Source organism: Nerophis ophidion, linkage group LG28, assembly GCF_033978795.1.
Source record: "Nerophis ophidion isolate RoL-2023_Sa linkage group LG28, RoL_Noph_v1.0, whole genome shotgun sequence".
NCBI classification, from domain to species: Eukaryota; Metazoa; Chordata; class Actinopteri; order Syngnathiformes; family Syngnathidae; genus Nerophis; species Nerophis ophidion.
The window spans coordinates 6,989,073-7,003,766 of NC_084638.1; the positions used below are offsets into that span (position 1 = coordinate 6,989,073).

Sequence of the window (14,694 nt, forward strand, 5' to 3'; positions counted from 1 at the left end):
GCACATTTTTTATGTTAAAAACCAATACAATACATGCATAAAAAATATAAATTTAGGCCTTCACTTAGTCCCAATAGGATTTAGGTCAAAACAATATTAAAAATGTGTCATTATTCAGTATTATTATTTTTTATTATTATTCAAGTTTTAAATCAACATTAGGTCTATTTGTCAATAAAACGTTATTAAAGATTTAAGTTTGTATGCTCTTTTTGTCAAAGAAAACCCTGTTTTTTACGGGGGAAAAAAACACAAAATATGTAATATTTTCACCCAATAACATTTTAAAGTGGAATATTTGAGATTATATAATAATTGGAGCCTTAAAAGGGTCAATAACTCATAATTATTATCATTTTTCTTACATATTTGTAATTACACAACAATTATTGGGGATCCAAACGGGTCTTTACTCATTAAAGTGTTAAGAAAAATAATTATACATTTTATTAAATGTTTACATTTAACACAATAACTTCCAGATCAACTTCAGATGATAAGTTTTTTGTTGTTTATGTTTTTTATTTATTTGTTTTAGGCCCTTTTTTTTTTAAAACAAATTGAGATATTCTTTGGGGAAAATGTTGCATATTTTGTGTTTGCTATGTAAAAAACAATAAGCTGTTTTTTTTTTAATTTGTTTTAAAAAGGGCCTAAAACAAATTAATAAAAAACATAAACAACAAAAAAACTTATCTGAAGTTGATCTGGAAGTTATTAAGTTATAAGTTATGCAACATTTTCCCCAAAGAATATCCAAAAATAGAATATCTAATGCCTTGAATAGGTCAATAATTCATATTGACATTCATTTTGATTGATTATTATTTTTTAAAGAAAACAGCCTGCATGGCAGCTTTGTGTTATTAAAGTAAACATTGCAACATTTTCTTGTTACATTTCACCTGTTGGCTCTTTTATAACACTTTTTATGTTTGTTTTTGTTTTTTTAATAGTATTTTTACAATGTGTTGTGGGGCCGAAAAAAATGGACACCCGTGTATTAAATTAAGCTGTATTGATCATCTAATAAATATTTAGTACTTGGCAACTGTTCTCACTATTAAAAGTAGCACAAAAAACATTCACGAAGTTTGCTTCTTTTATGAATTTATTATGAATACTGAAAATGTGAATAAAGTCTAAAGTATACATAAAGCAATGTTAATATTTGCTTTTCCTAGCCATCCACAAGCTTCTGATTACATTTTTCACCACAAAATTGCTGCCGTTCAGTTAAATATGCTGCTTTTCCTGATATGGACTTGTTTCTTCAGCATTGTCCACACCTTTAAGACCACAGAACTTTCCTCCAGAAGGTCTTTAAAACATACAAAATGGAGCAGTTTGGCCACAATATGTTTGGAGGAGAAAAGGCGAGGCCTTTAATCCCAGGAACACCATACCTACCGTCAAGCATGGTGGTGGTAGAGTTATGCTCCGGGCCTGTTTTGCTGCCAACTGGACTAGTGTTTTACCGATAGTAAATGGGACATTTATATCCATGCTTATATCTATAAGCATGGATATAAAAAGCATTAAATGTGAGTATTAAAATTGTACAAACACAGTGCATCCAATGAAGAACAAATGCAGTGAAAAATGATAATAAAAGCATCGACACAGAAAGCCAGGCCGGCGTCCACAATATCAAAAAGTCTTTATTACAAAAATAAGGAACAACAATACAAAAGGGGCAGAAAAATGACAAAAAGAAGGAAAAGAGGACAAACACAACACAAAGCATCCTGGATTAAAGTAAAATAAAAGTACATATTTTTACATGGTGTAAAACCTAAGGATTGTGGCTATTTTAATTAGTTTTTCTTTTCCCAAAGGAACACATGCTAGGTAGCAATAAAGTCAACACTTAAAAAAAAAAAAAAAAAATACAACAAAGTTTTAACATTTGCACTTTTTTACTTTACATTATGCTATTTTTTTTTTATTTTTAATAAAATATCTTCCCTTTTTTTTTTTTTTTTTTTTTTTAGCAATCCGGCTGACAGAAAGGAGAAATCAAACAACAAAGAGAAAGTGGATCACAACAACAATTTATTCAACAACGGTCCCTAGCGCCAAAAAAAAACAAAAGCGTACAAACACAAAACTTAAGATGAATTCCAAATGAAAGTGAACACACAAAAACAAACACAAAAAAAAAAAACAGTCAGGTGGTTTTTTGCATATTTTCTCATTTGTCTCCACAGACGGGTGTTGTTAATAAATATCTAAAACAATAAGTTGCAGACGGCTGCGTCTGCCCTTTCACATTAAAAGACAAATAGTGAGGTCAGGAACTCTACTAGTGTTATGGGGGTTGGATCACATCACAAGTTCTTATTGTTCACTGCGCTCTTCAGAGGCAGAGACGTCTCCTGCCTCCTCGTCCACATCCACATCCAGGTCCGAGGGACCCGGCTCCTTTTCTTCCACTTCTGGGTGCACCTCCTCTTGATCCGCTTCAAAGGTTGCAAGCTCCTCCTCCTCGTTTTCTCTTTGCGCTTCCATGAAATCGTAAAAACTGTCCTGCGGTTCTTCTGGGGCGTCGCCCGCTTCAAAGGGATCAACCTCTTCTTCTTCTTCAGCGGGTTCCTCGGTCTGGTCGGACGAATACGCTGCTGCTGGATCCTCGGCCTCAGGGTCCTCCAGGATCTCCTCACCTTGGTCTTCATTCTCAGCAGCATGTTCTTCATGGTACAGGTCTTCCAGGATCTCCTCACCTTGGTCTCCATTCTCAGCAGCATGCTCCTCATGGTCCACGTCCTCCAGGATCTCCTCAGCAGCAGCATGCTCCTCATGGTCCACATCCTCCAGGATCTGCTCAGCAGCATCATGCTCCTCATGGTCCAGGTCCTCCAGGATCTCCTCAGCAGCATCATGCTCCTCATGGTCCAGGTCCTCCAGGATCTCCTCGCCAGCCAGATCCTCCAGCATCTCCTCACCTTGGTCTCCTATATCACCAGCATGGTCCTCAGACTCCGTGACAACGTCCACGGCCTCCGCCCAGTCCTCGTCCGACGCAACTTCTTGGTCGACGACGAGGACCTGTTCCGCGGCCGGTTCTTCGTCCGCCAGATCCTCCAGCGCTGCCTTCAAGTCCGCCACGTCTGTCTCCCGATCCGGAGACGCCTGCGCACAGAGAGAAGACGAATGGAACTTGATTACAAATACAGTTTTTGGGACAAACCTGTCCAAGAACACACATTCAGTTACTGATCGGGTAAAAATGAAAATTTTTTACCTGCACATTACCTACCTTCTCTGTATCCTGGGGTCACACTGGTGCCTCATTCTTTCACCCATTCAACATATTTTTACCTGCACGTTACCTACCTTCCCTGCATCCTGGGGTCCCACTGGTGCCTCATTCTTTCACCCATTCAACATATTTTTACCTGCACTTTACCTACCTTCTCTGTATCCTGGAGTCAAACTGGCGCCTGCTTCTTTCACCCAGTCAACACATCTTTACCCGCACATTACCTACCTTCTCTGCATTGTGTGGTCATGCTGGTGCTTCCTGCTTTTAAGCGGCCATCTTGAGACGGCAGCAGCGCAGCAGCGGTTCTTTGAAGGCGCGTAAAATCAAAACCGGAGCAGTTAGAAAACCCCTTTCGTCAACTTTTAATCAGAAAGGTTCAATCTCTTTCCTGTGCGAGTTTGAAGCCGACACAACCAACGCGCTCAGAGGAGATAATGTATGAAAAAAAAGGTGACGGGTTTTTACAAACCTTTTTTTTTGAAGGGATAATTACCAACTTCCTGTTGATTTTTGCTGAAGGATGTCAATGAATGAAATGTAGGTCTAAGTGAGACCTACATAGAAGTTTTTGTTTCATGTCTCTCTGATATTCCTACCGGAAGTTACAAGCAGTTTTGTCTGTGTTTTCTTCCCAAGAGCAGTTTTGTCAGTGTTTTATTCCTAGGGGGCGCTAGAGCGCAATTTTTATTTTTTTAATTTTTTTATTAGATCGTAATTTTTACCAGTCCTGATGTGTGTGTCGAGTTTGGTGAGTTTTGAAGCACTTTAAGGGGTCAAATTACAGCTCTAAGAGGAAAAAATTAATTTTTTAAAGGAAATGTTTGTTTTGAAGGGGTTTTTGCCAACTACCTGTTGATTTTTGCTGAAGGATGTAAGTGTATGAAATGTAGGTCTAAATGAGACCTACATAGAAGTTTTTGTTTCATGTCTCTACGACATTCCTACTGGAAGTTACATGCTGTTTTGTCCGTGTTTTCTTCCCAAGAGCAGTTTTGTCAGTGTTTCATTCCTAGGGGGCGCTAGTGCGCAATTTAAATTTTTTTTTTTATTACATCGTAATTTTTACCAGTCCTGATGTGTGTGTCGAGTTTGGTGAGTTTTGAAGCATTTTAAGGGGGTCAAATTACAGCCCAAAGAGGCAAAAATGAATTTTTTTAGGAAACTTTTGTTTTGAAGGGGTTTTTGCCAACTACCTGTTGATTTTTGCTGAAGGATGTAGGTGTATGAAATGTAGGTCTAAGTGAGACCTACATAGAGGTTTTAGTTTCATGTCTCTACGACATTCCTACTGGAAGTTACAAGCAGTTTGGTCTGTGTTTTTTCCTAGGGGGCGCTAGAGCGCAATTTTGAGTTTTTTTTGTTTTTATTTTTTTAATTAGATGGCAATTTTCACCAGTCCTGATGTGTGTGTTAAATTTGGTGAATTTTGAAGCATGTTAAGGGGGTCAAATTACAGCTCAAAGAGGCGGCGGTATAATAATAATAAAACCTTAGAGATACAAAAGGGTCCTCTGTCCCTAATAAAATGATGAAAAATGCATAAATAATGAAATGTTTACATCATTAGTGTTACCAACCTCTTGGGCAGCAGGAAGTTCCTCCTCCAGGACCTCAGGATCCTCCTCAAGTATCTGGAAAGAAAGGTAGATTCGTCATGGACGGCTTCATCACTCGAGCGGACCACGCCCTTTAAAGTCTGGAACATACTTCAAGAAAAATATCTGAGACAGCAGAAAAAAAAACACAAGGCTGTTCTACTTTGGTGCACATTTCTAGGAAGCGAAGGTACTATACTCTGTTTGAAAAGTACCACTTCCAGGACATGACGGCACGTGGTGACTTTGCTGCTTTTACCAGCAGAGGAGCATGTTTGGCAGTGCGCGCACACAGAGTACTTACAAGCAGACACGGTGTGTGGACAGAAAAGGGAGAACGGACGCATTTTTGGTGTAAAAAGTCAAGATAAAGGTGAAGTTATAAGACTGCTGCTTTAAGACATGGCTAGCTAGCTAGCGGCTAACGTCCACCCGCAGTGTTTTAGCTACATCTACATCACTAATCCTGGCCTCCATGGCGACAAATAAAGTAAGTTTACACAATGCAATGTAAAAATGTAAACAAACGCCATGGGTGGATCTACACCTGACATCCACTGTAATGATACCAAGTACAGGAGTGTATCTAGTCGATACTACTATGATTACATCGGTATTCTTTATCATCACAAATTATTTTTTCCTTTTTAAAAAAAAATGTATATTATGTTTATAAAGTCAGTAAATACGTCCCTGGACACATGAGGACTTTGAATATGACCAATGTCCGAGTTTTTGCCTCCGCGACCGCTGAAGCTGCACACCGCTTGGCCCGTCGGTACCTGTCCACTGCCTCCGGAGTCCTATGAGCCAAAAGGACCCGATAGGACTCCTTCTTCAGCTTGACGGCATCCCTCACCGCTGGTGTCCACCAAGGTGTTTTAGGATTGCCGCCCCGACAGGCACCAACTACCTTGCGGCCACAGCTCCGATCTGCCGCCTCGACAATAGAGGTGCGGAACATGGTCCACTCGGACTCAATGTCCAGCACCTCCCTCGTGACATGTTCAAAGTTCTTCCGGAGGTGGGAATTGAAACTCTCTCTGACAGGAGACTCTGCCAGACGTTCCCAGCAGACCCTCACAATGCGTTTGGGCCTGCCAGGTCTGTCCGGCATCCTCCCCCACCATCGCAGACAACTCACCACCAGGTGGTGATCGGTAGAAAGCTCCGCCCCTCTCTTCACCCGAGTGTCCAAAACATGAGGCCGCAAATCCGATGACACAACTACAAAGTCGATCATGGAACTGCGGCCTAGGGTGTCCTGGTGCCAAGTGCACATATGGACACCCTTATGTTTGAACATGGTGTTTGTTATGGACAAACCGTGACGAGCACAAAAGTCCAATAACAAAACACCACTCGGGTTCAGATCCGGGCGGCCATTCTTCCCAATCACGCCTCTCCAGGTTTCACTGTCGTTGCCAACGTGAGCGTTGAAGTCTCCCAGTAGGACAAGGGAATCACCCGGGGGAGCACTTTCCAGTACTCCCTCGAGTGTGCCCAAAAAGGGTGGGTATTCTGAACTGCTGTTTGGTGCGTAAGCACAAACAGTCAGGACCCGTCCCCCCACCCGAAGGCGGAGGGAGGCTACCCTTTCGTCCACCGGGTTGAACTCAAACGTACAGGCTTTGAGCCGGGGGGCAACCAGAATTGCCACCCCAGCCCGTCGCCTCTCACTGCCGGCAACGCCAGAGTGGAAGAGGGTCCAGTCCCTCTCGAGAGAACTGGTTCCAGAGCCCTTGCTGTGCGTCGAGGTGAGTCCGACTATATCCAGCCGGAACTTCTCTACCTCGCGCACTAGCTCAGGCTCCTTCCCCCCCAGTGAGGTGACGTTCCACGTCCCAAGAGCTAGCTTCTGTAGCCGAGGATCGGACCGCCAAGTGCCCTGCCTTCGGCTGTCGCCCAGCTCACAATGCACCCGACCTCTATGGCCCCTGCTATGGGTGGTGAGCCCATTGGAGGGGTGACCCACGTTGCCTCTTCGCGGGCCCCATGGGTACCAGGCGCTCGCCATCGTGCCCCACCTCCGGGCCTGGCTCCAGAAGGGGGCCCCGTTGACCCGCGTCCGGGCGAGGGAAATCTGGGTCCATGGTTTTTCATCTCCATAAAGGTCTTCGAGCTGCTCTTTGTCTGGTCCCTCACCTAGAACCTGTTTGCCTTGGGAGACCCTACCAGGGGGCTTTATGCCCCCGGACAACATAGCTCCTAGGATCATTGGGACACGCAAACTCCTCTACCACGATAAGGTTGCAGCTCAGAATTCTATTTGAGTTTTGTCTCTCTTAGAATTATCGGACAAAGTGAGAGCAGCTTGCTAGTAAATAAATACAATTTAAAAAATAGAGGCAGCTCACTGGTAAGTGCTGCTATTTGAGCTATTTTTAGAACAGGCCAGCGGGCGACCTGGTGCAAATATAACATAATAATATATCAGTACATATTATATAATGTATATATAATATGTAAATATTACATATATCTTATATTTGTAGTCTACTTAATTCTTGCATTATCCTTTCCATCCCTTGAAAGTGAGCGACTGTGTGGAACTATTTCCATTGTGGATCAATAAGGTTTGTCTAAGTCTAAGGTCAGGCTGCACTGTGTTGGTTTAGCAGGTAAGCCACGTAACGTCTTTTCCCACGCTTTGACCCCTGCGTCTTGTACAACGGCGCGGCTAAATGATGGATTTTTTTGTCCTCGATAGTTTTCGTTAAACCCAAGCGGACACTAAAATGGCGTCTTATCGCTCGCTACGAGCTTCGCGGGTTGAAAATGCGCTATAATTTTAAAATGTTTCAAGTGAAACCGTCCATAGCGTTTCTACTTGTGCGGATTCTTTATTCATCACACCAAGCAATTTTTGTTAGTTTTACAATATAACTAAAACTATTTATAATTGATAAAAAGTCCCCTGCGATGAGATGGCGACTTGTCCAGGGTGTACCCCGCCTTCCGCCCGAGTGTAGCTAAGATAGGCACCAGCGACCCCAAAGGGAATAAGCGGTAGTAAATGGATGGATGGATGTATAAAAAGTCCCATGTGTGATGTCTGTAGGAGTGTTCCCATGCATATTTGTACCTGCTATCGTGATGTAATCATTAGCTCATATGCTAACAGGTTTACGAGTGTCTGTGTTAGCGTTATTAAATTACAATAACATTCTTTTTGTATCGTTTCACGTTCACAAATTCCCAAGTAAGTTCACCAAAACGTCAGCGTGGAGTTATTGAGTCCATGACTTCTGTTTTGTTTGATCAGCTGTTTTACTGCCTTGTCACAAACAGTCTGGAAACAATGTAAATAAACATTGAAACATATTTCGGTGTAAATAAGTCATTTCACAACATATATATCTGTGACTTATACATGGAAATATGTTTTTTCTTCTAAAATTTAGAGGTGTGAGGCTTCTATATCTTGTGCTAAGTAGTCTGGAAAATACAGATTTTTTAAAGCTTTGATAGAAACCCACCTCAGAGTGGTCCTCAGCTTCCTGTATGTGTTCATGCTCAGCTTCTTGCTCGGGCAACGAGTCGTCCATGTCAGCTTCTGCTGAGTCCTCAGGTACAGCATCTAGAAAAAACACATTTTCATGCAAGTACAATCAGACCTTTTTTAAAAAAAACAACAACTATTTAATAGTTTTTGCCGAGAGGAATCTACATGGTTAGAATCATCAATCAGATATGGTTGCTCATCCAAGTATGGACGTAGTGAAGCATGTTTAGCTATTCCTCCTCCTCCAGTGATAATGCTACTTGGAAGAAACTTACTTTATTTGTTGCCATGGAGGCCGGGATTAGTGATTTAGTAGTAGTTTAGTCCTTAAATTAAATGTTGAAAATACTAGACAACTTGTCTTTTAGTAGTAAGTAAACAAACTGTGTACTTTATTATTCTGTCTACATTATAAAGGACAAACTGTAAAAAATTGAATTTTAATCCACTTGTTCATTTACTGTTAATATCTGCTTATTTTCTGTTTTAACATGTTCTTTCTACACTTCTGTTCAAATGTAATAATCACTTATTCTTCTCTTCTTTCATACTTGACATTAATTTTGGATGATACTACACATTTGGTATCGATTTGATACCAAGTAGTTACAGGATCATACAAAATAATACCTAATAAAATCCAATACTGATGAAGAAATTCTGATGTAAAGGGTAGGTGTCATGCTGTTTTCTGTTTGAACATGTTCTATCTACACTTCTGTTCAAATGTAATAATCAGTTATTTTTCTCTTTTTTGCTACTTGAGATTAGTTTTGGATGATACCACACATTTAAGTATCGATCCGATACCAAGTAGTTACACGATCATACAAAAAAATATAATACCTAATAAACCAATAATAAAATGATTAAAAAATACTGATATAAAGGGTAGGTGTCACGCTATTTTCTGTTTCAACATGTTCTATCTACACTTCTGTTAAAATGTAATAATCACTTATTCGATACTTGACATTAGTTTTGGATGATACCACATATTTAGGTATCGATTTGATACCAAGTAGTTACAGGATCATACAATAAAATATAATACCTAATAAACCAATGATAGTATAGTGAACAAATACTGATGTAGAGGGTAGGTGTTGTGCTGTTTTCTGTTTTAACATGTTCTATCTACACTTCTGTTCAAATGTAATAATCACTTATTCTTCTCTTCTTTGATACTTGACATTAGTTTTGGACAATACTACACATTTGGTATCAATTTGATACCAAGTAGTTACAGGATCATACAAAATAATAACTAATAAAATCCAATACTGATGAAGAAATACTGATATAAAGGGTAGGTGTCGCGCTATTTTCTGTTTCAACAAGTTCTATCTACACTTCTGTAAAATGTAATAATCACTTATTTTTCTCTTCTTTGATACTTGACATTAGTTTTGAATGATACCACACATTTAGGTATGGATGCGATACCAAGTAGTTACAGGATCATACAATAAAATAGTTAAAAAATACTGATATAAAGGGTAGGTGTCGCCCTGTTTTCTGTTTTAACATGTTCTATTTACACATCTGTTAAAATGTAATAATCACTTATTCTTCTCTTCTTTGATACTTGACATTAGTTTTGGATGATACCACACATTTAGGTATGGATGTGATACCAAGTATTTACAGGATCATACATTGGTCATATTCAAAGTCCTCATGTGTCCAGGGACGTATTTACTGACTTTATAAACATAATATACATTTAAAAAAGAAAGACAAAAGATTTTTTTTAAATATCGATGTAATCATAGTAGTATCGACCAAATACGCTCCTGTACTTGGTATCATTACAGTGGATGTCAGGTGTAGATCCACCCATGGCGTTTGTTTACATTGTGACGGCGGTGAGCTACGGTGTGTAGTGAAGCATGTTTAGCTATTCCTCGTCCCCCAGTGATAATGCTACTTGTAAGAAACTCTGTTTGTCGCCATGGAGACCGGGATTAGTGATTTAGAAGTAGCTTTTCTGTCTACACACCGTGTCTGCTTGTAAGTACTCGGTGTGCGTGCGCTGCCCAACATGCTCCTCTGGCGGAATTGGTGCTTTTGAGAGGCAGTATAGTACCGAACCAATTCATCAGTATGGCGGTACTATACTAGTACCGGTATACCGTACAACCCAACACTCCACTGCCACCAAGTGGTGGTAAGGCATGTCAAGGAACAACCTAGGTCAGGGTCTAGTACCTGTTCGGAGTAAATCCATGTCCACTGCTTCCCAGTCGTCTTCCACAGGCACAGGGTCAGGCTCCACCACATCTGTAGACCGAGGAACAGAATTGGTGCAGTTCAGTTTAACGTGACATGGACTTGTTTCTTCGGCATTGTCCACACGATTAAGACAGGACTTCAGAAAGGCCGTTCGAAAACCTTCATTCTAGTCTGATTTAGCCATTCCTTGACCACTTTTGGGGTCATTGTCCTGTTGGAACCCCCAACTGTGCCCAAGACCCAACCTCCCCCCTGATGGTTTTAGTTTGCCCTGAACAATTTGGAGCTAATCCTCCTTTTTCATTGTCCCATTGGCAGCAAAACAGGCCCAGAGCATAATACTACCACCACCATGCTTGACGGTAGGTGTGGTGTTCCTGAGATTTCTCCCAAACAGCTTCATTTTTGTTTCACCTGACATCACATGGACAAAGATAAGACCTTCTGGAGGAAAGTTCCGTGGTCAGATGAAAGAAAACTGACATGTTGTTTACAAGTGTACGTACACTTTTGACCACGACTGTATTTGTGTTATTAGTTTAGTTACAAACTATTTTAGCCGTGGTTTATCCTGATAAACTAGGGGTGGCCAAACTTTTTCCACTGAGGGCCGCACACTGAAAAATCAAAATTTTTATTTTAAAAAACAATACATGTATAAAAAATATACATTTGGGCTTCCACTCAGGCTTGACCAAAGGGTTTTGGTCCAAAAAATATTAAAAATGTGTCATTATTCAGTATTATTTTTTTGTATTATTATTCACGTTTAAAATCTCCAGATCAACATTAGGTCCATCTGTCAATATAACAATTTTAAAGATTTAAGTTGTATGCTCTTTTTGTCAAAAAAAAAACAGTTTTTTTATGGAAAAATCACAAAATATGCAATATATTCATCCAATAAATTTTTAAGTCCATCCATCCATCCATTTTCTGAAATTTTTAAGTCGAATATTTTAAATTATATGATAATTGGAGCATTAAAAAGGTCGATAACTCATGACACCATTTATTTTAATTAATTATTATTTTTTGTGCAATGACACTTAAAAACAAATCACACTTAAATTATTGGGGATCCAGACTCATTGTCTTAGAAAATAATATATATATTTTTTTACTGTTTACTTTTCACACAATAATCTCGAGATCAGCTTCAGATCTATCCGTCAGTTATAAGTTTTATTGTTGTTTATGTTTTTTGTTTGTTCAATTAAGGCCCTTCTTTAAATTAAAAGGCAAACACAAAATATGCAACATTTTCCCCCCAAAATATCTCAAAGTGAAATATTTAACGTGACATAATTGGAGCCTTGAATCGGTCAATAATTCATAATGACATTGATTTTGATTCATTATTATTTTTTAAAGAAAGAAACAGCCTGCATGGCAGCTTTGTGTTATTAAAGTAAACATTGCAACATTTTCTTGTCACATTTTACCCGTTTGCTCCTTTATATCACTTTTTACCTTTAAAAATTTTTTCGATTATATTTTTAAAATGTGCCGTGGGGCCCTTAAAAAAATGACCTGCGGGCCGCACTTTGGACACCCCTGTGCTAAACTGTAAGTAAGTTGGAAAATATTTTAGATTATGATTAAAACCTTTAGTCAGATGACTAAGTGAGTGTTAGTATCTGAGTGGGCCCCGGGCCCCATTGTAGTGGAAAAGTCAAAAAGGTTAAGAGCCTGTTATCTGGTGCATCTTCTTTTTTGACTTTTAACTCATTCCTTCATTTTTGACAGCGCTTGGTTCAGGGGGAGCTGGAGCCTACCCCAGCGAGGTGCACCGGCCAATCACAGGGCACCAACAAAAACATGGCCACGCCCATTTTGAATCTTCCATTCACAAAAAGTGGGCGGAGACTCCCAAGCCACTGCTAAATAAGAGCGTCGTCACCATTGTCGGAAAGAAAGTTCTGGTCAATTACCCTCAGAAGAAGGTTCCGGTTCAGGCGTCTCCACTTCATCATCTTCGTCAGCAGCATCTTCATGGTGGGAAGTAAAGTCCTCAGGCTCCTGGTCCAGTTCTACATCACAAGGACACAATCTGATTAGCTTTGGGGGATGATCCGGATCACCGTTTGGATTCAGGATTGTTCCAAAAGGCTTCAGTTCCACACTTTGAAGGCCTCCATGGCGACAAATAAAGTGAGTTTCTTAAAAGTAGCATTATCACTGGAGGAGGAGGAATAGCTAAAAAAGCCTCACTACACAGCGTAGGAGGATACAATAGGTCACCGCCGTCACAATGTAAACAAACGTCATGGGTGGATCAATCAATCAAATCTTATATAGCCCTAAATCACCAGTGTCTCAAAGGGCTGCACAAGCAACAACGACATCCTCGGCTCAGATCCCACATCAGGGCAAGGAAAAACTCAACCCAGTGGGATGACAATGAGAATCTACACCTGACATCCACTGTAATGATACCAAGTACAGTAGCGTGTTTAGTCGATACGACTATGATTACAGGGATATTTTTCATCGTCAATAAATCTTAAAAAAAAAAAGTGTGTTTATGAAGTCATATATATATATATATATATATATATATATACACATATATATATATATATATATATATATATACACATATATATATATATATATACGTATACATACACATATATACATATATACATACATACACATACATCCCTATCCACATATATACATATATACACACATATATGTATATATATATACATATACATATATACATTCATACACATATATATACATACATACACATACATCCCTATACACACATATATATACACACACACATATATACACACACATATATACATACATACCTATACACACACATACATATATATATATACACACATATATACATACATACACATATATATACATACACACACACACACGTATATACATACACATGCATATATATATATACATACATACATACACACACATACATACATACATACATACATACATACATACATACATACATACATATATATATATATATATATATATATATACATATATATATACACACACACACGCACACAAACACGTATATACATACACATACATATATACACACACACACACATACATACACACAATGTATACATACACACACACGTATATACATACACACAATGTATACATACACACACACGTATATACATACACATATATATACATACATAAACACATACATACATAAACACATACATACATACACACACACGTATATACATACACACATATATATACACACACACACACACACACACACACACACACACACACACACACACACACACACACACACACACACACACACACACACACACACACACACACACACACACACACACATATTCTCGTCGACTATTTAGCTTGCTAGCTTTTTCTTGTCCTGAACAAACGATGGTCATCAATAACAAATGGAGTGTTATTGCAGCTGGAATGAATGAATAGTCATTTTCATAGCTAATGTTGATACGAAATCAGAGAAGCAGCTCGCGGTTTGATGAGGGTTTGAGTGTGCAGGTGAGGAAAATAGAGAATAATCCAGCTTCCAGAGACAGAACTGATTAACGGACTTACTGATAGTCATTAAGTGTCTACCAGCTTAAATATTTATATCCTTCATATTCATTTCCTTCATATTCATATCCTTCATATTCATATCCCCCAGCTTTAGTGCAGAGAACAACACAGACTTGCATGTTGGTAGTTGTGCTGCTTTTCAAGTAAAAGTAGTCATGATTAGACAGGAAGTAGAGTTCCACAAAGGTAAGTAGTGAGTGTCATTACCCTCGTCTGAAGGTTGAGGCTCGGACATCACCACCGGGGCAGCAAAGTCAGGGAAAGTCACGTCAGCCTCATCGCTTTTCTGGTTCAGTCCTGTGTGAGAGGACACAAGTCAGAGGTAACACAACTCAAGTACACTACACACACACACAACAATCTTTCAAGGGATGGAGGTCATCAATGTTGCATTATTTGTTTCATCTGACATCATATGGACAAAGATAAGACCTTCTGGAGGAACACTATTATGTTAGATCCACTATGGACTGGACTCTCACACTATA

The 14,694-nt window shown here is 39.3% G+C and overlaps 1 protein-coding gene across 1 annotated transcript in view; it reads right to left on the bottom strand.

Moving 5' to 3' along the window:
* Nucleotides 1–1,641: 1,641 nt before the first annotated feature.
* The window catches only part of LOC133545282 (aspartyl/asparaginyl beta-hydroxylase-like), a 44,963-nt gene continuing 31,910 nt past the window's right edge, over nt 1,642–14,694 (bottom strand). Inside the window, exons 4-9 of the mRNA XM_061890706.1 lie at nt 14,414–14,503; nt 12,535–12,633; nt 10,577–10,648; nt 8,340–8,440; nt 4,843–4,896; nt 1,642–3,132 (exon numbers count right to left, since the gene is read on the bottom strand). Coding sequence (XP_061746690.1) covers nt 2,341–3,132; nt 4,843–4,896; nt 8,340–8,440; nt 10,577–10,648; nt 12,535–12,633; nt 14,414–14,503 — 1,208 coding nt within the window. The 3' untranslated portion in view covers nt 1,642–2,340. The remainder of the gene's footprint in view (nt 3,133–4,842; nt 4,897–8,339; nt 8,441–10,576; nt 10,649–12,534; nt 12,634–14,413; nt 14,504–14,694) is intronic.